The sequence below is a fragment of the Emys orbicularis genome, chromosome 2 (assembly GCF_028017835.1).
Source record: "Emys orbicularis isolate rEmyOrb1 chromosome 2, rEmyOrb1.hap1, whole genome shotgun sequence".
Lineage (NCBI taxonomy): Eukaryota > Metazoa > Chordata > Testudines > Emydidae > Emys > Emys orbicularis.
Window position 1 is genome coordinate 235,843,089 of NC_088684.1, and position 25,214 is coordinate 235,868,302.

General features: G+C 41.0%; 2 protein-coding genes across 2 annotated transcripts; one reads left to right on the forward strand and one right to left on the reverse strand.

Annotated features, from left to right (window-relative positions):
- Window positions 1-1,633: 1,633 nt before the first annotated feature.
- On the forward strand, window positions 1,634-10,068 carry TOMM7 (translocase of outer mitochondrial membrane 7). The gene is made up of 3 exons (XM_065398616.1): window positions 1,634-1,853; window positions 7,133-7,181; window positions 9,839-10,068. Exons 1-3 carry the CDS (start codon window positions 1,751-1,753, stop codon window positions 9,852-9,854), a joined length of 168 nt encoding a protein of 55 aa, XP_065254688.1. The 5' UTR covers window positions 1,634-1,750; the 3' UTR covers window positions 9,855-10,068.
- A 9,933-nt stretch (window positions 10,069-20,001) lies between these two features.
- On the reverse strand, window positions 20,002-24,454 carry IL6 (interleukin 6). Its single transcript, XM_065398424.1, has 5 exons — window positions 24,436-24,454; window positions 24,131-24,315; window positions 23,199-23,312; window positions 22,879-23,025; window positions 20,002-20,193 (listed from the first exon to the last, which is right to left on the reverse strand). The coding sequence occupies exons 1-5, from the start codon at window positions 24,452-24,454 to the stop codon at window positions 20,002-20,004; spliced, it is 657 nt and encodes a 218-aa protein (XP_065254496.1).
- Between the last annotated feature and the right edge of the window lie 760 nt (window positions 24,455-25,214).

Consider the following 25,214-nt stretch of genomic DNA (forward strand, 5'->3'; position numbering starts at 1 on the left):
CCCTTTAATATTGTCTCCTTGAGAAACTGCCAGCTCTCTAACTCTGTTTTCCCTTAGATTTTTCTTCCCATGGGATCTCACTTACCAGTTCTCTGTTTGTTAAAGTCTGCTTTTTTGAAGTGTACTGTAATTATTTTGTGGTTCTTCTTTCTTTCCTTAGAATCATGAAATCTGTCATTTCACGATCACTTTCACCCAGATTTCCTTCTGCCTTCAGATGTTACCAATTTCTCCATTAGTCAGAATCAAATTTAAAATGGGTATCCCCTTGGTTAGTTCCTAAACTTTCTGGGGTGAAAAGTTGTCCCCAATACTTTCCAAGCACTTTCTGGAAATTTTGTGTTTTGCTTATTATTTCTCCAACAGATGTCTGGATAGGTAAAGTCCTCCATTACTACTACGTCTGCTGTTTTGGCTATTTCTTCCTAGAAATGACTCCTCCACCACCTCATGTCTGTGGGGGGAAAAAAGAAAAGATAAAGTAACCACAAAACTAGAAGAAACTGGTTTGAGTGAGCATAAAGCCTGTACTGACAGGAGAGGAGAGCTTATAAGAAAACAAGAGACTTTAGCTGTCTACACTACTGTTTATGTCAGCAGAACTTATGTTGCTCAGGGGAGTGAATCCCCCCCCCCGCCCGGGAGTGACAGGAATTACTCTGACATAAGCGCTGGTGTGAACAGCACTATGTCAGCAGAAGCTCTGCTACTCATGGAGGTAGTTTTATTATGCCAATGGGAGAGCTCTTTCCTGTCTGCATAGCGCATCTGGTGAAGAGGCTCTACACCACTGCACGTGTAGACATGCCCTAATACATATGTATAAGAAAAGATATCAAAACATTATACATAATTTGTGCAATAAAGGGAAGATGAAGCTGTGAATTGTCCAGTATTGGAAGGGACTATGGTACTGGTGAGATTGTCTTGATGTGCTTCCCACTTGTAAGTAACTGATATGGTTTGGTAATATTTTGCCTTAATAGAGATGTTAGACCCATCTACTGAGTGGTGAATTTCAATCCAACACCCATCGCTGGAGGTTTTAAGAACAGGTTGAACAAACATCAGCCAGGTGTACTTGGCCCTGCCTCAGATGAGGGGGCTGGAATAAATGACCTCTGGAGGTCCCTGCAGCCCTATGTTTCTATGATTGCAGCCTAAAGGCTCAGGGCCCACAAGGAAAATGAAAAGAGCCCAGCTTTTACTATTTACATGATTCAGGTGTACCTCAGACGTGGGGTTGCAAGGCCTGTGGCTGGTAACGTGGAGGACAGGCTCCACTCTCTACCTCCAGGAACACAGCTGGGCCCAACAAGCAATGCCAGTAATTGCTCCCAGGGCGCTGGAGCCGAGGCCCAGGCCGGGACTCGCGTCCACAGCTGCAGCGAGGCCCCAGCCTGCGCAGAGGCGGCCCGCGGGTGCGTTTGCGGCAGCGCGTTCAGGGGGCGACTGCGAGCCCCAGGGACTGGGACGAGCCTACCGGGAGTCCAGCCCGAGCTGTTCCGCTACAGGTAAAGGGCCTAAGGCGGGAACGAGACGCTGACACTTTCTTCTATCCCGCGCGCGCCAACAGGCTCCCAACGCCACGCCCCTTACGAGTGTGTCCGCGCGGCCCCGCCTCCCCCGCGCAGTGTGACGTGGAGGGGCCTGAGCAGGTAGCTACGTCCCGGCGGTCCCGCGGGAGCCGCGCCTGCGCAGTTACAAGTCCTGAGGCCGCGCGTACTGCTCCCTCTCTCGCGCTGCCGGGATGCCGAAGCTGAGCAAAGAGGCCAAGCAGCGGCTGCAGCAGCTCTTCCAGGGCAGCCAGTTCGCGATCCGCTGGGGCTTCATCCCCGTCGTGCTCTATCTAGGTCAGTGCCCGGCCAGGGGAGCGGAGCCGCGCTGTCCCCGCTCGGGGAGCCTGCCTGGTCACGAGGCCCGCTTGGCCGCGTGGGGCCCGGGGAGGGAACACTGCGCCCCCCGCCGCAGCTGGGGCGCGGTTTGGAGCACGTGGGGGATCCCCTCACCAGTGGGGGGGGCAGCGGGAGATTCTGGGTCACGCGGGGGCCAGTCCCGCACCCGCAGCGGTTGTTGCCGGTTGGGCGGAGGGGCTGGCGCGTTCGGGCCGGGGGCCTCGCCTGACTCCGCCCTTCTAGCGGCCGTTGGAAAAGGGGGCTCTTGAGCGCGCGGAGCCCTGTTTAGCCTTTAGCCCGCTGGGGCAGAACCGCCGCTTCCAATGGCCGCTGGGCGGGAGGGACAGGCCAGGCCTCGCCGCTCCAGAACCGCCGCTTCCAAGGGCTGTTGCCGGCGAGACAGCGTCCAGCCCCGCCCCTTCCAGTGGCCGCTGGGGAGGGAGACAAGGCCCCGTGTGCTCCAGAACTGCCTCGTCCTATAGTTGCAGGCAATAGGGTGGAGTTTGACACTTAAGTGATCTGACTTCACCTAGACCTGTGCTCTGTTCCTTTAGGCCAGTGGCTCTGAACCTTTCCAGACTACCGTACCTGATTTGTCTTGTGTCCCCCCCCAAGTTTCACCTCACTTAAAAACCTGCTTGCTTACAAAACCAGACATGAAAATACAGTTGTCACATCACACAATGACTGGAAAATTGCTTGTTTTCTCATTTTGTCTGTATAAAATTTTAGTTTATACTGACTTTGCAAGTGCTTTGTATGTAGCCTGTTGTAAAACTAGGCAAATATCTAGATGAGTTGATGATCCTCTGGAAGACTTCTGCGTACCCCCAGGGATACGTGTATCCCTGGTTGAGAGCCACTGCTTTAGGCCATGGCCGTGTTGGGGAGGGGAGTGTAATTTTTATACATGTTAAGTTTTAGTTAGTGAAGACAAGGCCTTAGGTTCTGGCTGCCAGCTACAGGTTTAGTCCTGAGGTCTAATCTTAAAAATTAGATCGACCTAGCTATGTCACTCTTGGCTTTGAAAAATATTGCACCCTATGCGATGTAGTTAGGCCAGTGGTTCTCAAACTTTTGTACTGGTGACCCCTTTCACATAGCAAGCTTCTGAGTGTGACCCCCCCCTCCATATAAATTAAAACCACATTTTGATATATTTAACACAGTTATAAATGCTGGAGGCAAAGCACACTTTGGGGTGGAGGCTGACCGCTTGCGACCCCCCCCCCCATGTAATAATCTCGTGACTCCCTGAGGGGTCCCAACCCCCAGTTTTAGACTCCCTGAGTTAGGCCAACCTAACCCTCACTGTAGACGTAGCTAGGTTGATTGAAGGATTATTCTGTCAACCTAGCTGCCACCTCTGGACGCAGTAGATCTACTATGGTGATGGAAAAAACCCTTCTGTGAACATATGAAGTGTCTACACTATGGTGACATGGGTGCAGTGTCATAGCTGTGTTGCTGTCATGTAGACATGGCCATAGAGAAAAGATGCTCAGTGCAAGAGCTTTGTTTGCATAGCACCAAAGTATGCTGGTCAAACTTTAAAAACAAATGATGCAAATTCTCTGCCCTAAGGAGCTTAGCCTTAGAAAAAAAGAGTTTGTGTTGTTGTGATTGAAATGCAGCATGAAAGTCTGATTAAAAGGCCTTTGTTTTCCAATTAATAAATAACTGGAAAAATTAGGTCTTCTGTGTCCCCTATGTACTCTTTAACAATTGCATATGTTAAATCTATTACAATTTTGTGGATAAAACACCTTTATGATCAATTTAAATTTAAAAACTTAATATTCAAAATTTTATATGTAAATCACCTGAATTGACATTGAAAATCCCATCCTAGGAAATTACTCAATCACTCAACATTGGTCTTTGTCTGCCTTACTGCTTGTCTACACAAACAAGTTGTACTGCGTTAGCTACACCAATATACCGTCTGTACAAGAAGGAGAATAAGCTATATTGGTGTAGCTGCATCCACTCCATAAGTTGTATCAGAAGAATTGATTTTACAAAAGAATCACATTTCTAACAAATAGTTATACCAGTGTAAAATGCGCATGTAGACTGGGCTTAAGTGACATGCCCGAGATCACATGGGAAGTTTGTGACGGAGCTGGGAACTGAACCCAGGGCTCCCAATTCCCATGGTAGTGCCCAAATCTTTGGACTGTTGTATACATTAAATGTGTCAAGAAAGCAGTGAATCAATATGTTGACAAGCAACATGCCATATTTCCATAGCAGCTTTATCTATTTCTTCTTGTCACAATTTGTTTGGCAAGTAAATTATTGAAACAGATTTATCCCAACTCGTTAATCTAAAATCTGTTTTATAACATGCTTATGTTTGAGATAATTGGTAATACATCCATTTTAAAGTGGATCGAAACCACTTCCTTTTGTGTACACCTCAGTGCATTCTGTGTGTTACTCTTCGTTCATTGAATGTACTTTGGGAAGTTTTGATATAAGAACAGCCATTCTGGGTCAGACCAAAGATCCATCTAGCCCAGTATCCTGTCTTTTAACAGTCGTGCTTCAGAGGGAATGAACAGAATCATTAAGTCATCTGTCCTTTGTCGCCCATTCCCAGCTTCTGGCAAATGGGATAGGGACACCATCCCTGCCCATCCTGGCTAATAGCCTTTGATGGACCTATCCTCCAAGAATTTATCTAGTTCTTTTTTGAACCCGGAATCATTCTCACTTGAGTCAGACGAGGAAGAGGATGAAACTTCTGGTCCTGAACCATCAATGTCACAGGACCCACATTTTCTCCCATCCTCCTCCTCTGAACCACACCTCCTAACACAAGGTGAACTGAATGACCTTGTCAGGGATTTGGAACTACCCAAGAGTAAGGCGGAGCTGTTGGGCTCCAGACTACAGCGGTGGAATCTCCTGGCAGGTGATGTTAGGGTTTCCATGTTCCGTGACCGTCAAAAGGATCTTGTCCCATTCTTCTTCATGGGAGGTGATCTTGTAGCCTGCAACAACATCGATGGTGTGATGGCAGCCCTCAACATCGTTCACGATCCAGATGAGTGGAGACTGTTCATTGATTCATCGAAGATGAGTCTTAAAGCTGTTTTACTGCATAATGGCAATGTTTGGCATCAATTCCAGTTGGTCATGCAGTCCATATGAAGGAAACCTATGACAACATGAAACAACTTTTGAGGTGCATAAACTATGACCAACATCCGTGGCAGTTTGGTGACGATTTGAAGGTTGTTGCTCTCTTGCTTGGTCTGCAGACTGGATACACAACGTACTGCTGTTTTCTCTGCGAATGGGATAGTCGTGCAAGAGATTCCCACTACATCCAGAAAGATTGGCCACTCCGACAGTCATTGGAGCCTGGGAGGAAAAGTGTTCAGCATCCACCACTTGTTGAATCAAGGAAGATTTTGTTACCACCCTTACACATCAAGCTGGGTCTGATGAAGAACTTTGTCAAGGCCATTGACAAAACACAAGCAGCTTTCAAGTACCTCCGTGGAAAATTTCCAAGGTTAAGTGAAGCTAAGATAAAGGAAGGTGTCTTTGTTGGTCCTCAGATTCGTGAACTTCTTCGAGATGATGCATTTGACCATGCACTGCGTGGCAAGGAAAAGACGGCATGGAAAGCCTTCCAGTTAGTGGCAATAAATTTTCTCGGAAACAACAAGGCAGACAACTACAGGTTGTTGATGGAAAACCTCCTCAAGGCATACAAAAGCCTTGGTTGCAACATGTCACTAAAGATACATTTTTTGCACTCTCATCTAGATTTTTTTTTTTTTTTTTTTTTCCCACCGAACTGTGGAGCAGTGAGCGACGAGCACGGCGAGCGATTTCACCAGGACATTGCAACCATGGAGAAACGCTATCGGGGCAAATGGAGCCCATCAATGCTTGCAGACTATTGCTGAACAATGACAAGAGATGCTCCATTTAATGAATACAAGAGACAAGCCAAGAAGTGCCGAGTAGACACTGAATAGGACTAAACTATGTACAGAATAGTTTTTTGCCTTTTGTTTCACAATAAATTTTATTTATATAACCCTTTTGCTGATTTTTAAAGTGTTACATAAACAGGACAGGTGAAATATTATCATGTAAAGCAACCATAAACACATGAAAAGACCTAGGTTTACAATTTATGATTAAAACTGTACTATCTACATAATATACATAGACATAAAATGTAAACTTAAGTATCTTAGAAACAGTAGTCAATCAGTTGTTTTAATTGTCATATTTGAATTCAGCACATCAAAATACATAATAAATAGCACATTTTATCTCTGAAGCAGACGACTTCTCAAATTGTAGACCAGTGTTTTCAGTTGGTATTCTAAAACAGTGTGATTAATCGCGATTAATTTTTTTCAGTTAATCGCGTGAGTTAACAGTGATTAATTGACAGCCCTAATTTATATTCAAATATACTTTAAGTGCTACATAAATCCTGCATCTGATAAACATCGCTTGTTAAAGTACACAGGTAATGTGTTTAAAAATATTGTGGAAAAATATATGATGTGATGTGATTGGCTATTTGGAGAGTTGCGTAACTTGCTAAAACTGAATAAACCTGTGCATACAAATTTTAAATTTTTGGAAGTACGGGGGGGGGGGAGGGGGAAGGAAGGAGGCGAGAGAGAAAATATAGACTTGTCTTATACTTTCCTCTTCTTGACCTACAGTTTCCTGAGTGGATTTTCTGTTCCCTCCTGTTTGCTTAAAAGAAAGGAAAATCTTGTTTCATGACCTATTAATGAAAGAGTTTCAGAGGGACCTTAAATGGGTTTTCCCATTTCTTTCTTGTTTCACTTAATTAACTTTACCCATTGATTCTGTTCCCTGCACAATTCACGTTATGATTAACAGCTGGGGGATGCTTATACTAGCTAGAAGTAATCAGAGTGTCTTCTTCTAAATGTTACGTTGCTTTCTGAAGAAGATAACAAAAGATGTAGCTTTAGCATGGGTGATAGACGTTAGTCACTACGAAATTTTAGAGTAAAGACACAGTCCATTAAACTACTGCTAACAAGATGTGCTAATCTTAAAATATTGAGAAGAATGTGAGGTTTCTATACTTGTTAGAGTATGATTTGTGTATATAATTGTTGTTTTTTGACAGCTTTTTTTAATTTACTTAATTTGAGAGCGGGGAAAGAACCCCAACCTTGTTTTGGTTAGCTACTGATATAGGTATATATTCGTTATTTCAGGTTTTAAGAGAGGTGCAGATCCTGGAATGCCGGAGCCAACTATTTTGAGGTACGTATACATCTGTAAATACACATGCAAAAATAATGCAGAAAGCTAGGAAAGAAAACAAAACTTTAGGCTCAGATGTGTCCGTCCCCCCCCCCCCCCCCAATCTAGGCATTAACTGCCAGGAAATGCCATCTTCATTGATCATCGTCATCATAGTTTGAGAACTTCCTTCATTATGGGCTTCTTGTCAAAAGTGAATTTTTAATTAGCTTGTTAGTCATTAAAATAGTGAAAGGGAGAACTAGTAAGTCATGAAAGAACTTGAAAATTATTTAAGCACCACCACTGTGCTCCAACAAGTCTGAAATGAAGTTTGTACAGTGTGAAGGCAGGATGTGCTATAGGAGGGTATTTATCTCTCCTTCTCATAAGGAGGGAAGGAGTTCCTAATCTTGTCCTCTGCAGCCACAAATGGTGGGAGAGTGTCTCTCTATGCGCATTGCAAATGGTGGGCGAGGTGTCTCTCTCCACGCATGCAAAGTTCTCCAACTGAATATATATATTTTTTTTAATACAACAGTGATTTGGGACACTTCACATTTCCCCTCTTAAGCCTGTGAGTTTACTGCTCATTTAGAGTTTTCATAGCTCCTGTGTTTATTATGCATTCTTTTTATGCAAGCTCTTCCTCTTGCCCCTCTGAACAGCTCCACTGCTTTCTATTGAAAATTTAAAAAAACAAACAAAAAAACCACACACCCAGAGACATTCTGGAGTGGGGATAGTGCCATGTACTGCAAACTGGCCCATGCTTCTGAATAGATAGGCCAACTACACGAGCAGCTTTCCAAGTCCTCTATTACATACCAAGACTAGAAGACTGGGTAATTGTATATTATTAAAACTCTAGGAGAGAATCATTTATGTGAAAGTGTCTTATTACTAGAACTACAAATAGTGCATTGATGTGTAGTATTTGCTGCTTTTTTGGAATGGGATAAATGAGAGCCACTCTAACGATCAGATGGCATAACACTTTCACTACCTTTTTTTAATCCAAGCAGCTCTAGAATTGATATGACTGGGAGATGGTTAATATTTGGCAGGCCTTACTAGGAAGTGCCTTTGAACAGTCTAATTAAAACTGTTTTTGATTGATGGAGTTATGACCTTTTGACAAATAGCGGCTTACGCACATACAGTACTTTGCAAAGCTTATAGTTATGCAGCTGAAGAATGTTGTGCTTCACCGCTAACTTAGGAATGAAGTTTAGTAGTGACTGAGTCAGATCTCCCTGGTATACTCTCGGTGTTATGAGGTAATATTTGCAAAGCTCCTTGAGAGGGATTCTTTTCACCTCTGTTCATTTGGAATGGCGTTCTAGTGTTGTCCAAGCAAATATGTTAACCTGAGAGGGGAGCGGTTCTTTCTAAAAAATAAAATCTAGAAAATTCCATTTAAAAAGCTACATAAATAGAATTAATTTGTCAAGTTAAGCATGCAAAACTCTGGAAATGGAAGTTAAGGTTAGACCCATGTGAGTATGCATTATGGTAGATTAAATTACATGATCACATAAAAATATAATATGTTTATAAAGCACACAGGGAATGAGAAAAGGTGCCTGCCTCATTTAATGGATATCTTGTAAGTTATATGAGGTATATATTGTATTTGAGAAACAGATGATAATGTAAATTAAAGATTGTATCAATGTACGTACACAAGAGGAAAGAGTTAACATTGTTTCATTCCTACCTTTGATTAATCTTAATTCAACCTTAATGGTCTCCAAATACTGTCTTTTGAGGAAATATTAATGCATCACATGTAAATATTGGGTTTTATCTGAAGATCTTCACACGGTTTAAGAAGAGTAAGCCTCACAACATCTTTGAGATAGGGACATTCTATACCTGCTTTATAGATGAGGAAACAGGTGCAGAGCAGAGAAGTTAAGTGATTTGATGATGATTAGACAAATGCTTCACTGTAACTCTTTTGGTTATTAAAAAAGACATTCATGGAAGGATGCCAATGCTTTTTTTTTTTTTTAAGTACTGAATAAAAGGAAGTGAAAAATCTTGACAAATGTCTTTGTTGCAGTGCCAGTAACTTAGTAATACTGTACTGAAACTGATTAATATAAAGGGATAGTATACTAAGATACTGTTGAGCCCAGCCGGGGGGCCAGATACCCACAACCCCTCCCACCTCCCCAGAGCCCAGACACTCGCTCCCCCCCTTCTTCCCAGAGCCCAGCCGTGGACCCCACAGCCCAGACACGCACCCCCTCTACCCCTCAGAGCCCAGGGATTAGGAGAAACAGCCTGATGCTCCGTCCCAGACTTGTGTGGAGTTTCCTGCATGCTGCCATCTCCTTCCCTCAGGGTGTGCTGGGAACTGCAGCTGCCAGGAGCCCTCTAGCTCCCTTCCCTCGCCCTCGCAGTGTTTTCTGTGTACGAGCTGGCCTCTGCAGAGTGGTGGCCAACAGCAGTGCAGCCCATTTCTGTGGGGGGGAAAGGAAATGCTGCATACACAACATGAATTTCTGCAAAATTCTTCATTGCACAGTGGTGCAGTTTTCCCCAGGTGTAGTAATGTGCATTGAGCCAGAGTTGTAAGTCCTGTCCTGTGTTTAGAAAGACCCATGTTCTTTCATTTTTACTTTAAAATATATATTACAAATCTAACTTTAATTTTCTGTCTATTTTAGTCTACTTTGGGGATGAAAGATTGGTCATACTGTACAGGAACCATTTGATGGACAGAGAAAATGAAGATGTGAACCTTCACAAGGCTAAGGAAGGAGTACACTTTATCACATTACACTAGCTGGCCTGAACAGCTTTCTGATGGCATAGATGTACATACAACAAAATGGAATTTATATTGACCTAATTTATTTGGTTTACGGTGAAATTAAATAAATACAGTTTGAATCCATGTGTATAGTCTCTAATCCTTTAAGGTTAATTAATATAATGGGGGAAATCTTGCTTTTTTGAGTTTAAAAAGTAATTATTTTTAAATTGAAGGTCACACTTTTTAGTGCAAGTGTATTGATCCTTTTAATCTACGGTGTTACCCTTAACACCCGGGTGTGTCTTGAAGTTTCAGAATACAAGTTCACTATAAAATAACAGAAACTAATTTACTGTTAGTATGTCTCTAACCTGTTGCTGCCTTCTAAGGCACTTCATCATTCAACCTTTCTACTTAATTCTTGCTTATTGTGATCTTCCGAGCACAGGCTGTTCTGCCATCCATCACTTAAGATTAGTCCTTTGAGTATTATGAAGTGTAAAGCTGTAATTACCTTACTTTTGTAATCTAAGGCTGTCTATACTACCGTGGTAAATTGACCTATGCTACGCAACTCCAGCTATCTGAATAATGTAGCTGGAGTTGATGTATCTTAGGTTGAGTTACCGTGGGGGGTTGATGGGAGAAAATCTCCCGTTGATTTACCTTACTCTTCTCGTTGGGGGTAGAGTACATGGGTCGACTGGAGAGCGATCTGCTGTCGATTTGGCAGGTTTTCACTAGACCCACTAAATCGACCGCCGGTGGATCGATCTCAGAGCCTCAATCCTGGCTGTAGTGTAGACCTGCCCTAAGTGTCAGAATTGTCCTCAAAAACAACGAAGAGTCCTTGTGGCACTTTAGAAACTAACAAATTTATTTGGGCATAAACTTTGTGGGCTAAAACCCACTTCATCAGATGCATGGAGTGGAACATACATTAGGAAGGTGTAAATACACAGCATATGAAAAGATGGAAGATGCCTTACCAAGTGAGGGGTTAGTGCTAATGAGCCAATTCAATTTAAGTTGGAAGTAGGCAATTCTCAACAGTTGACAAGGAGTGGAAATCACTTTTGAAGTGTTCTCCTGGTTTTTGAATGTTAATTCCTGATGTCAGATTTGTGTCCATTTATTCTTTGGCGTAGAGACTTTCTGGTTTGACCAACGTACATGGCAGAGGGGCATTGCTGGCACATGATGGCATATATCACATTGGTAGATGTGCAGGTGAACAAGCCCCTGATGGTGTGGCTGATGTGGCTAGGTCCTATGATGGTGTCCCTTGAATAAATATGCGGACATAGTTGGCACCAGGGTTTGTTGCAGGGTTTGGTTCCTGGGTTAGTGTTTTTTGTGTGTGGTGTGTAGTTGCTGGTGAGTATTTGCTTCAGGTTGTGGGGGCTGTCTGTAAGCGAGGACTGGCCTGTCTCCCAAGGCCTGTGAGAATGAGGGATCGTCCTGCAGGATAGGTTGCAGATCCTTGATGATGCGCTGGGGAGGTTTTAGTTGGGGGCTGTAGGTGACAGCTAGTGGCGTTCTGTTACTTTCTTTGTTGGGTCTGTCTTGTAGTAGGTGACTTCTGGGTACCCTTCTGGCTTTGTCAATCTGTTTGTTTCCATCAATCTCAGCCTGGACCAGTCACACACGAGATCCACTTCCTAGACAGTACAGTGCTAATAAACGATGGTCACATAAAATCTCCCGTTGATTTACCTTACTCTTCTCGTTGGGGGTAGAATACAGGGGTCGACTGGAGAGCAATCTGCTGTCAATGTGGCAGGTCTTTACTAGACCCGCTAAATCGACCGCCGGTGGATCGATCTCAGAGCGTCGATCCCGGCTGTAGTGTAGACCTGCCGTAAGTGTCAGAATTGTCCTCAAAAACAAGAGGTCCTTGTGGCACTTTAGAGACCACTTTAGTAGAAGAACACTTCAATCTCCCTGTCATTCAATAACAGACTAAAAAGTGGAAGTTCTTCAACAAAAAAAAACTTCAAAACCAGACTCCAACGAGAAACTGCAGAAGTGGAATTAATTTGCAAACTGGACACCATCAAATAAGGCCTGGGAGTGAATGGGTCACTACAGAAACTAAATCAATTTGTTCGTCTCTAAGGTGCCACAAGTACTTCTCCTTGTTTTTACAAAAACTAATTTCCCCTTGCTAAATACTCACACCTTCTTGTCAACTGTTTTAAGTGGGCCACCTTGTTTACATTGGCCTCATTAACACTACAAAAGTGATTTCCACTCCTTGTCAACTGTTGAGAATTGCCTACTTCCAACTTAAATTGAATTGGCTCGTTAGCACTAACCCCCTCCCCGCACCACACACACTCTTGGTAGGGCAACTCCCATCTTTTCATATGATGTATATTTATACCTCCCTACTGTATATTCCACTCCATGCATCTGATGAAGTGGGTTTTAGCCCACAAAAGTTTATGCCCAAATAAATTTGTTAGTCTCTAAAGTGCCACAAGGACTCTTCGGTGTTTTTGCTGATACAGACTAACACGGCTACCACTCTGAGAATTGTCCTCAGACTTTGTGAGTGGGATATCAATGAGCCTTATGTTGATAGCTCGTATTTTCCTCAAAGCTGTGTTGGCTGGATGTTGTTTAAGCACCTGTAACTGCTGTCTTTTCTAGTATTGTCTTCTAAGAAACCTAAGTATACTGGATATGTTTGCTAGAATTATAGCAGTAAATAATGTCTAAACTTGAAGTTAGTGAATATAATGTAGTGAAAATTAAGGAACAGTTTCCACTAGTTAGCTGAACAGTATACATCTGGATTAAAGTCTGAGCTGGAACATAAAAACACTTTTCATATCTGCTTTGCAGAAAGTAACTTTCTAAAGACTGCTTCTTAATCATACCAACCATAAGACCTTATTTAATCTACCTTACTTAGTCCATGCATTATGTTGCCATTACTGTGAATAGATATGCAGAACATTTGGGCCATGAAAGTTTAAAAATACAAAATAATAATTGCTCTTTTAGAAAAATGAATCTAGGAATTATTTAACAATTTTTTGCCAATAAGATATTCCTTGAATTTCTCCATTATTTGCAAACCCCCAATGAAATTAAAGATCTGAAGTGTATCTGTACAGTACCTTGCACTTCACTGTAAAACAAAGTTTGTTCGTTTTTTGTCTTTATCCAACTCTTGTCAGCAAAAACCTTACTAGCTTTACAGCCAATTAAATTTAAAATGTTGTAAACTAAAACTGTTTAAAATACATGTTTAAGTAAAAGTTCGGTCACAGCAAGTACAAGCTTAGTATATATTAAAATAAGAAGAGTACCTTTGTGGAAATGTATAACATACAAAATTTTATGTCTTATGTAAAAACAATGGTCTGGATGAGCGCACAAAACATATATTTCTAATGCAGTATTATAGTTAAAACACTATTACACATTCCTTGTGACTAGGGTGCCCAGATGTCCCAATTTTATAGGGACAGTCCTGATTTTTGGGTCTTTTTCTTATATATGCTCCTATTACCCCTCCCACCCCATCCCGATTTTTTTTCACACTTGCTGTCTGGTCATCCTATGTGTGATTGAAAATTCCTAAAATGTAGACTAGGTTATGTAATCATGCTTTGAGTAGTTTTGAAACTACTCTACTGGAGAGTTAGTTCCAAGTCTATGCTGCTGTCTTTTTTTTTTTTTAAAGTTGGAAATAAGTCCGTTCCCCCCCCCCCCCCCCCCAGGATTAAAGACCACATCCTGATAAAATGCGTGACTAATTTAATTTTTACAAGTGAGTAGTTAATAAATTTCTAAGGGCCCTTTTGTGCTGTGCAATGGCCAGTCCTTAAATTGGTCAAGTATGAACTTGCATACATTATTTCTAGGTTCTACTTACGTTAATATAGTATTTTCCATTTAGGAGATGGATATGCAGAGCAAGAAAAGGTCATTGCTTAGAAGAACAAGGACATGTACTTTCTTTTGGGCATGAAATTAACTGTTCAAAAGGGCTTTTTTGAGTTAAAAGCTGCGTTCAGCTGGTGAGCAGATATACCAGTCAGGGAGGTCAAATAAAGTCCACACTCTAGTTCAATTTAAATCCCTGTTCTGAGAGTTTCCCAAACAGGATCACACGTAACCCACTGTATTTGGTTGCAGTCTTTCCAGAAAGATAGGGAGAGAAGTAAATGCTCTTCCTCCTATGTCGTAAGATTCCAAGGCCAGAAGGGACAATTGTGATCATCTAGTCTGACTTCCTGTATAACATAGTCAATGGAACTTCCCTCAAATGATTCCTCATATCTAAGGCTACGTTTTAGTCAAGGGTATTTTTAATAAAAGTCATGGACCGGTCACAAGCAGAAAACAAAAATTCACAGCCCGTGACCTGTCCATGAATTGTACTATATACACCTGACTAAATCTTGGGGTGGCCTGGGGGGATGGTGGAGTGGGAGCTACGGGGGGAGTTGGGTGGGGCTGGGAGGCTCCCTACCTGGCTCCTTGTGGCTCCCTGGAAGCGGTGACATGTCCCTTCCTCAGCTCTGCGCCCTGCACTAAGCACTAGCTCCGCAGCTCCTATTGGCCTGGAACCACAGCTAGTGGGAGCTGCAGGGGAATACCTGTGGGCAGAGGCAGCGTGCAGAGCTGAGGGAGGGACATGTTGCAGCTTCTGGGGAACCCCCCCAAGGTAAGGGCTGCCCAGAGCCCTCACCCCCTCCTGTGTCCCAACACCCAGCCCTGAACCCCCTTCCCCCCCCCCCACACACAAACTCTTGCTGCTGCTGGGTGGGGGTCTGGGACTGCCCCTGCAACGGTCAGTGGGGCTGGCCCAGAGGCTGCCTGAGCCAGGCTGGCCCCTGCAGAAGTCTCAGAGGTCCTGGAAAGTCACAGAATCCGTGACCTCCATAACAAACTTGCAGCCTTACTCATATCTTTTAGAAAAGCTACAATCTTGAATTAAAAGATGCCAGTGATGGAGAATCAACCATAACTTTTGGTACATTTTTCCAGTGCTTAAATGTCCTCACTCTTACACTTTATTTCCAGTCTGAATTTGTCTAGCTTCAACTTCCAGTCATTGGATCATGTTATACCTTTCTCTGATAGATTGAAGAATCCATTATCAAATATTTCCCCCCCTGTAGGTACTTTGTGATCAAGTCACCCCTTAACCTTCTCTTTGTTAAACTAAATAGATTGAGCTCCTTGACTCTGTCATTATAAGGCAGTGGTTTTCAAACTGGGGTACATGTACCCCTAGGGCTACGTGAGCTTTTGTCAGGGGGTACATGAGAAAAATCCCGCAATGGTGAACAACTCACTCTATTTAGTAAGACTTGGCAATCTAATCATAGGTATATTATGACTCTCTCAGATTGGAGTATGCAGTAGGACTACGTTATTTGGAAAGTGGTATACAGCCTAAAAAGTTTGAAAACCTCTGCTGTAAAGCATATTTTCAACTCCTATAATTATTCTCATGGTTCTCTGAACCTTATTCTATTTATCAACATGCTTTTTGAATTGGAGACACCAGTACTGGACAGTGTTCAGCCGTAGTTACACCAGTGCCAAATGCAGAGATTTGAGATTCCCTTGTTATACATCCAAGGATTGTATTAGCCTTGCTGGCCCCAGTGTTGTACTGGGAGTTCATGTCCAGCTGATTATCCACTATGACACCAAAATCTTGGTCACTGTTTATTAAAACACATTGTTTATTTGTGCCCATCTCACCAAGCAATCCAGATCCCTCTGTATCAGTGACCTGTTTTCTTCATTATTTACCAATCTGAATTTTTGTGTCATCTGCAAACTTTATAATTGATTTTTATGTTTTCTTCCGGTTCATTAATAAAAATGTTAAAATAGTGTAGGGCCAAGAACTAATCCCTGAGGACCACAAGAGAAACATCCTTTCAAAGATGATTTCCCATTTACAATGACATTTTGAGACTTATCAGTTAATTAACTTTTAATTCATTTAATGTGTGCTGTGTTAATTTTATATCATTCTAGTTTTTTAATCAAAATGTCATTCAGTACCAAGTCAAATGTCTTACAAGAAGTCTAAGTATTATGTCAATGCTATTACCTTTATTGACCAAACTTGTAATCTCATAAAAAATCAAGTTAGTTTGAAAGGCTCTATTTTCCATAAACCCATATTGATTGGCATTAATTATATTACCCTCCTTTAATTTTTGATTAATTAAGTCCCATATCAGCTGCTCCGATATTTTGCCCAGGATTGATGTCAGACTGACAGGCCTATAATTACCGAACTCATCCCATTTAGACTTTTAAAACATTGGTACAACATTAGCTTTCCTCCAGTCTTCTGGAACTTCTCCACTGTTCCAAGACTTATTGAAAATCAATATTAACAATGTTCTTCATTAACATTAACAAACCATGCTTCTCAACCAGCTCTTTTAAAACTCTTGCATACAAATTATCTGGACCTGCTGATTTATAAATGTCTAATTTTAGCAGTTGCTCTTTAACATCCTTCTGAGATACTAGTGGAATGGAAAGAACATTTTCATATGATACGACTACATCATATTTTCCACCAGAACAGAAATATTTATTGAACACTTCTACCTTTTCTGCATTATTATTATTGATAATTCTACCATTTGCATCTTGTAATGGACCGGTACTATTGTTAGGATTCTTTGTTCATAATGTACATTTAAAAAATTCCTTATAGTCCTTAACTCTGCTGGTGATAGATTTCTCTTTGTGTCCCTTTGCTTCTCTTACCAATTTTATAGAATTCCTAGCTTCAGTTTTATATTAATTACTATTGACTTCCCCTTTCTTCCATTTGTTATATATTACTATTTATAGCTGCCTTCACTTCTCCTCTAAACCAGGTCAATTTTTTAACCAGCACAGCTTTCTTTCTCAATTGTAGGATAGTGGCTTTCTGGCCATCTAGTAAAGTATTCTGAAACAATTCCCAATCATTCACATTTTTCTGATTAATTTCTTCCATCCAGCTGATTTGGCTCATAATTGTTTTCAGTTTTGTGAAATTGGTCATTTTAAAGCACCAAGTACATACATTGCTGCTTTGGACTTTATTCTGTTTGCGCATTGTAAATGTGATCAAGTCATGATCACTTGTACTTAATCTACCACTGATTTTTCATTCTGTGATCAGTTCCTCTTTATTTCTCAAGATGAGATCTAAATTAGAATTTCCCTATGTGGGATGCAATGCTTTTTGAGTTAGGAAATTGTTGTCTATAGTAAGAAATTCTGAGGATGTTTTAGGAGTGGGAGTATGAGACTTCCAGCACTGTTACTCAAATCAAAGTCACTTATGATCATATAGCTTGTTTTACTAAACATTATAGATAGGGGACTAGAGCCCCTTAAGAACCTAGTGTGATTTGGTGGTCTGTAACAGACACTAACTAATACCCCATCTTGTGCTTTCTGTTAGGGCATTGATCTGTAAGCATTCAAGATCATTTTCTTCTGAGTTGTCAGCGACTCAGAAAGAGGTAATGCCATTTTTGACATTTTGCCCAGTTGATCCTTCATAACTAGGTTATAACCATTGATTTTAATAGTCCAACCATGTGAATCATCCCACCAGGTTTCAGTAAAACCAACTGGATCAAATATGTGCTCATAAAGCAATGCCAACTCCTCTTGATTGTTAACTAGGTTCCCTAGCATTGGTGTATAGGCAATTAAAGAATTTCTTCTTTTTTTGTCCTTTGATTAATTTTGTTCTCTTAACATCTCGATTTTATGCTAAATGAGTGCTCATGTTTTCCCCATTTTTACTCTTCCCTTTTTATTATTATCCCTCCTGAATATATTAGCCAGCCTTCCCCTGAGGAGGTTGGTTCTCCTTCAGTGAGATGGATGCCATCCAAACTGTACAGCTCCCTCTCCTCATAGAAGATGGACCAATGTAATACAGAACCCAAATCTTCCACGTTCTTCCACTTACCTAGCCAGCAGTTCACTTTCAGAAACTTCCGTGTTCCTTTGCTTGTGGAACAGGAAGGATCTCTGAGAAGATTGCTTGGATATTCTCCTTTAGCATGCTTCTGAGTTCCCTGAAGTTCTCTCTTATCTTTGAGCTATCCCATGACACAGCATCATTAGCACCACTATGAACTCTCCCCATTGGATCCTTGTCCATTGACTTCAGAAGCTTATCCAGTCAAGACTGACATCTCATGTCTTGGCTCCAGGAAGGCAGAATACTGTCCTGTTGTCTGCCTGTCTTTGCAGAATATGATTTTGATTCTTCTGAGTACTAAATGCCCACCAAGGATCATCTGTCTCCTGGGGCATTTGGAGATCTCTTTTTGTGCCTGCTTGATTTTCTTACAGTTTGGGCTGAGCTGCCATCCAAACATCCCTCCAGTCTCTCAGGCCAGTTGGATTTTGATAGAGAGCTTCCACAGTTTCCATACTGAGAACCTGGGATTGATTGGAAATTTCTAGCTCTGTGGAATTCCTCCTGGCTCTCTTCTCTCTGGTGGCCACAGCCTGCCCATCCTTGTCTGTTTCCAGTCATGTAGAATGCTGCCGTGACCTCTTGCCTCTGGTGGTTATACATTGCCAAGCCTCTTCTCTGACTTTCTCTCTCTCTCTCTCTGACTTTTTGGTGGCCGTCCTTGAACCTGGGGTACTAGTGTTTCTCAAACCTGGCTGTCTAGGAACTCCTCAGCTTCTCTGATTCTCCATAGCGCTTCCACTTGACCTTCCAATCCAAGAATCTTTTCTTCCAGTGCAGCCACCAAATTGTACTTCATGCACAGGAAGTCCCTTCAGGCAGGAAAGAAAACATGGGACATCTGTTGCAGGCTTATTGCTGGTCACCTTGAAATTGCATGTAAAGCTGAACCTGGAAGGAAAGCATCTCACATTCGCTCTCCAAATTACCTACTTTACACTGGACAATATAAATGGCAAATAAAATATTTGTACATCAAATGGATCCCTTTTTTATATATGGTACAGCATATAGAGCCTTCATTAAATATTTTTTCAGTGGCATAGATCCCTCTAACAATCAGATCTGTTACCCTGGACTGTGTTTGTCCTCCATTAGGGCAAGGGTCAAGACTCCTGTTTCCTTTATATGTGCTGCTGTAGATTGTTTGCTGGCAGGGGGATATATTTTTCTAATATCTGCATGTGGATCATTTGAGGCAAGTGGCCATAGGTGTTTTTGTTAATGGTTTTCACCTTTAGTCTAACAATGTGGGATTACAGTAGTGGTTCTCAACCTAATTACCACTGTGGGCCACATATGCAGCTCTCTATGTGTTATGTTGGCCACATCTACAGAATATATATACTATCTGTATGGCTCTGCGGATGTCACATGGGCTGCAGGTGTGTGCTGATTGGCCCGCAAGCGGCCCGCGGGTCACAGGTTGAGAACCACTGAATTAGAGTTTGCTCCTGTTAGGCTGATTTTTATCATTCTTTTTAATAATTGACTCTTTATATAGCTGCTTTTAGAAACTTTGATCTAGTTACCCAAAAAATAATAATATTCCAGAATGGCTGTTGAATGAAGGCAATGTAGAATATAAATAATTCTAGGGGTGAAGATTGGGTATATCAGAATTCCATACTTTTATTTAAATACATACAAGTTAGTCTGTTTTTTAATCTGCTTTTATTTTTCTTTAAATATAAATAGATGTTAAATACTCTCTCACACATTTTCAAAGCACAAATTACTATGTCTTTTCATTCTACATACAACATACAGCCATCTCAAGTGAATTTTTTTTCCTGAATATTAAATGAAATCAGCTTGTATTGTAAATAGTGGTAATAAATACTGGTTGTGGTAGTAAATATTGAAATAAACTAGACTCTGTTTAAATTATCTCTAAATCCTGGAAAAATAAATAGGCAATATTTTTTAAAAAATAAATATTTTAAAAAACAATAAATACATTTGTAAAAGGAAATCTTAATAAAATATAAACTATTCTGATTACTTCTGGTTCTTAAAATAGAACAACACTGTCATCTGCCACATGACAGATTTTGTGATGAAGGAATGTGCCTGAATTAAAACATTCAAACACTGAGATTCCTGGTGTTTTTCAGATATCGAACAGCCCTCACAGTTTTCTCCATGAATGAAGTAAAGTCCCGGAGGATGAGATGGGTGCTGATTTTCTCTATCCATTTTTTATTTGACTTCAGTTTTGCAAAAAGTGTGCTCTGGGTAGCTGGGTCTGGCATGATCACTGCATCAGGATTTTTCACCTATGACAAAGAAAATGAAAATACATTGGTTACAATACTATAAAATGCTCTTGATGGAAAGGATCTGCCTTTATGCATGTGAAAAATGCAAAAGATGCTTACAAGAAAGCACATGCTTTTCTTTGCTGTACTATTGGGTCAGCAGATAGTCTGACGGGGCTATATAACTTTATTTATCCCCACTGTAATCTATGGTACTTGAGTTTCATTTGTAGCTGGTACTACTTGTGCTAGGGAATCTTTTTTGGAATCTGACTATATGGCCTTATCTACACCACAAAATAAAATGGTGTTTGAACGTAATTGTAAACAGTTGAGTTAGACACGTGATGCTAAATTGTCCAGGACAATCAATATATCCACCAACTGTGTGGTTAGCTGACAAGATTTGTCCTGATCTATACTGACCACTAAGCCTCATGCCATCTAACTTTGCTGTTCACAGTCATGTTCAAACGCAGTCAAATTCTGTAGTAGAGATAGGGTAAAATTTTCAAAAGTGCCTATGGGGTATGTCTACACTTGAGATTTTACAGTGGAGCAGCTGCAAGCTGTGTGTGTAGCTGCACTAAGCCAATGGGAGAGAGTTCTCCTGTCAGCTTAACTACTCCAGCCCCCGTGAGTGGCAGTAGCTATGTCAGCTGGAGAAGCTCTCCCGCTGACAAAGTGCTGTCCACACCGGCACTTATGTCGGTGTAACTTATGTCACTCGGGAATGTTTATTCACACATCAGAGGGACATTAATTATGCCAGCATAAGCTGTAGTGTAGACATAGCTTGAGTCCTGTTTTCAAAAGTACTTAGACACTTAACAGCCTAAATCCTATTGACTTTCAATGAGACTGAAGCTCTTAAGTGCCTAAGGCACTTCTGAAAATGGGACTCAGGTGCTTTTGAAAATTTTACCTGAGTTCTAGGTGGTTAATAAAGTACAAATCCTTGCAGCCTTCTCTCAAGATCCAGGCTACCATCTAAGAAATGCTGAAAGCAGTGTACTGTAAGCTGGAATATCTCTTTTTAAATTTTAATTGAATTATGTAAAAAATGCATGTCCTTTTCATTAAAATAACTTGAAGGGGTGGATTCTGAGCACACACCTCTGTGGGTGCATCTCTGATTCCTTGCTGCTTACTGCAGAGTTCTGTGTGGAGGATCTCCACAGAACCACAAAGGAATATGGGCATGCTGACATGGCAATGGTTCTATGGATCTACTTGACCACAAACTAACAACAGGTGAGCAATAGGTTATGTCCTGAAGTCCTCCCCATACTCAGTAGCAGCTAGGGCAGTTTGGCTGTATGGGTGGCCCAGGCCCCACTTCCTAATTGGGAAGGAAGACTCTATTTCTACTCCCCAGGATCTCTCATTGTTCCTACAGGCACAGGTTTTACTTATGAGCTTTTTATTAGGCATTATGTTTAGTTCCAGCCAGTTCAATCAGTTTCTCACTTTCATGAAGGCTAAAGTCTCACTGAGTTCATCCAGTTATAGAGCAACACAGACAATTGCCACAAATCAATGTTTGCAATATATACAGGTGAAATCAATGGTCCATTATCTTTTCACAACAGGACTATTATTCTAGGTTATCACTGTGTGGAAAAAGTTCAGCTCCCGTTCATCTAAAAATGATGAAAATAAATATAATACAAAATGTATTTTATATATACAAATGGCTTTTCAAGGCATTGTAAAACACCTTGTAGGAAATAATAGCCTATAGGTTCCATAATTCTTGATCCTGCACCCTCACTCAACTAAGTAATTCTTCACCCAGTAGTTCCACTGACTACAAAGAATCTATTCACATGAAGAGCTATTAGTGCAAGTAAGAATTGCAGGAATGGAGTGAATTTTAAAGAGTTCCATTTCAAAGAATTGCAAAACATACAAGCACAGCTAGTGTGTCCTTTCAAGGTATTGCAAAACATCCAGAACAGCTATTAGAGCTGAATAGCATTTAATTTTCTGAGTCCAAAAATATTCAGGCTTTTGTAAAATGTTAAGGCGTTATCAAATGTGATGCAAAAAGCAAGTGTTTCTCTGTAGGTGGCACTTGTTATTCAGCCCAAGTCATTAACCTATAGGTTGTGTTTATCAGCAATTCTATAACTTGGATGTTTGATTTTAAACTGAAAATTTTTAATCATACCATACGATCCTGCATGAAAGCTTGCTTTTATGAGATTTTAAATATTTATATTGTTTATTAAAGGTATTCTCTAGTCTTTCTCTGGGTCACTTTAAGAGTATTTGTTTTTTACTTCAGTGGGAGTTTTGGGTGTGAAAAGACTGCATGATTGAGTCCTAATTCTACAACTACTAGGAAAAAAATTAACAGAAAGCAGATTCTCTTTGTCACCAATCCAGCATCTACTTTTTTGTGTAATTTGCAAAATAATTTGGCACATTTACTTGCTAGAGCTGGTGTGCAAATTAGAGATAACAATAAGCTGTAGAAATAACGATTTAATTGTCAGAAAATATTTGTAAAATCTAATTTACCATTGATATCCTTTCTGATAAATATTGAGAGCATGGATTTGTGGAGCCAGTCTGCTTCCATTGTAATCAATGGGATCACTATGTGTCTCATGTTATTTTTCAGAGCATTATATTTCTGACTCCTTTTCAAATCAAAGTCAAAACAATTATGTATGGGTAAACATAAAAATAACTCACCATCTGCCTCACAGTATTTGCCAGATGCTTTGTACCATAACATATGGATTCCACTTTTTGCTTTTCACTAATAAACGTTTCTCGTACATATTCCAGGTATGTCTGAAATGTAAAAAGTCCACTGGAGATTCCTCTCAAGCATTTTTCCTAAAATGAGAGAAGGGTAAGGAAATTACTTATTGCAGAAAAAATTATTTGATGACAATATTGTTTCTATGTATCAGTTAACTAGCTAATGTTTATACAGTGCTTCAGTGAGCTTCCGATAAGGCCCTATATGTTGGGTTATTAATTTATTATAAAAGTTATTGATTCCTTGCCTCATTGAATCCAGAGAGTAGACATCCATCTTCCTCTGTGATCTTGGGGAGGTTCAGATTGTTTTGGGCAAGCATCTCCATACTGTTGTCACACACAGTAAATTTCTCACACATCTGGGAATAGACACAAAGAGATTTTATTACACCTTTATCACATTACCATTTTCCAGGCAAAAGGCACTGTATAACTATGTCAGTAGAAAGGCCTTCTGCATTACTGAAATCTCCACAAAAATGTTTTTTTTTTAATCAGCTTTTTAAATTATTTTGCAGAATAGTCGAATATGTTGTCCTAACTAATTAGAAATCACTGTTACATTTTCTCAAGTATCAGAGGGGTAGCCGTGTTAGTCTGTATTCACAAAAACAATGAGGAGTCCAGTGGCACCTTAAAAACTAAGATTTATTTGGGCATAATTTGTTACATTTTCTATACTTTTCCCATCAGAAACAATTTGCTGTAGTCTGTCTGATATACAGCATGGATACACTAATGCAGATTGGTATGTTTTCTAAGTTGCCTGTCTCAAATATTTGCTCCTTTAGAAGTCAGGAGACTGCATGTCCTGTAAATAAAAATGCCCTGGGAGGCTGTAGATTGTGCCTGCCTACACTCACTCCACTTTTGACAAATATCTTCATGGCCCCACGAGCTTTTCAGGGCTAAAAGAAATTCACTTCCATGCTATTTTAGGCCTTGCCCATGGGAAACCAGCATAAGCCACCCCGCAGCCCAATAGACAGAGAGGTGGCCAATTCCATGGCCAAGCTCAAGACAAATGACAACATGAGCCCAGATAAACCAGCTGGAGGGAAGGGGAGGCATAAAACAACAGATAGTCCCGTTTGCTGTTAAAACCTGCCAAGTGCAGCAAAGAACCGACCAACTCAGGTTGGGATCCCAGTCCTAGCTGCTTCCGTGTATTACCCACCTCGTCCTTCAGCTTGACCGCTTTGCTGTGCAGCAGCCACGCCAGGGACTCGCAATCGGGCAGCAAGGGGCTTCTGGCAAGCGAGTCCGAGGGATCAGCAAGTTCCTCTTCCCCGGAGGAATCCGGGAGAGGGACAGCTCTGGTCCCGAGGAGCAACGTCAGGGCTGCCGCTGCCAAGAGATAGCCTGAGAAGAGGAAATAGACAAGGGAGCGGAGTGAAATCCTGCCAGTTAAATTGCACACACTCTGTCAAAAAGACAGCGGGAGAGACTAGCTCACTCCGCTGCTGAGCGTCTGTTACTTACATCCCCGAAGATCATTCATTTCCTTCTCTTTCCCCCCGCCCTTTGCTCTTTCAAAATAGTTGCTGGCCAGAGGGCTGGAGGGCTGAATGAGATGCAGGAATCCCTGATTTGGGGCATATTTATATTCATTGCCACTGGTCACTGGGAAAATCCCGTATTAGAAACTTTTTTTGGGTCTTTTGTTGTAATGAAAACTGCTATTTAGTTTCTAATGAAAGGGAGGTATAGGATACTATTGTGAAACACTTCAGGAAACTGAGCTCACTATATTAGCGAATTAAGGATGGAAAAATAGTAATAGGACAGAAACCCCCCTGCAGTGTGTTCTGGACTACAGTAAATGACTCAAGCAGAAGGCTTCCACCTCTTGCCCCGGATACTCCTTTCACACCATCTTACTTGGCATTAAACCAAGGGTGCAGCTATCCCAAGAAACAAATACATTCTTGAGAGAAAACAGACATTTAATAATTATTATGCCAGGTGCAGCAGAAGCAGTCATCAGAAGAGCCCTTATAAGGGAAAGGAAACATAATTTAATTCCCTAAATAATTGGTAGACCATTCAGAACAAATTACAACTCATAAAAATATACAAATAAAAAAAAAGACTGTAATTCTCAAAAGGGTGAATTGGATGGTAGATGATGGACAGCAGTGAGTATCAGTTACTGTTAATTATTTTAACAGAATCCAGTAGTGTGGTAGGCACATCAAAGTACATTTTGGCCTGGTATAAATGAGAAAATTGTGCTAGTTTAACTAAATGACTTGATAAAT

Excerpts from the sequence above, each read along its gene's own strand:
- IL6 (XM_065398424.1), bottom strand. Across the intron at positions 23,026-23,198 it reads TACTCTCTGGATTCAATGAG|GAAAAATGCTTGAGAGGAAT; the intron begins GCAAGGAATCAA and ends CTCTCATTTTAG. Across the intron at positions 20,194-22,878 it reads CAAATACTGTGAGGCAGATG|GTGAAAAATCCTGATGCAGT; the intron begins GTGAGTTATTTT and ends TCTTTGTCATAG.
- TOMM7 (XM_065398616.1), top strand. The coding sequence starts at position 1,751 with ATGCCGAAGCTGAGCAAAGAGGCCAAGCAGCGGCTGCAGCAGCTCTTC. Across the intron at positions 1,854-7,132 it reads CCCCGTCGTGCTCTATCTAG|GTTTTAAGAGAGGTGCAGAT; the intron begins GTCAGTGCCCGG and ends TCGTTATTTCAG.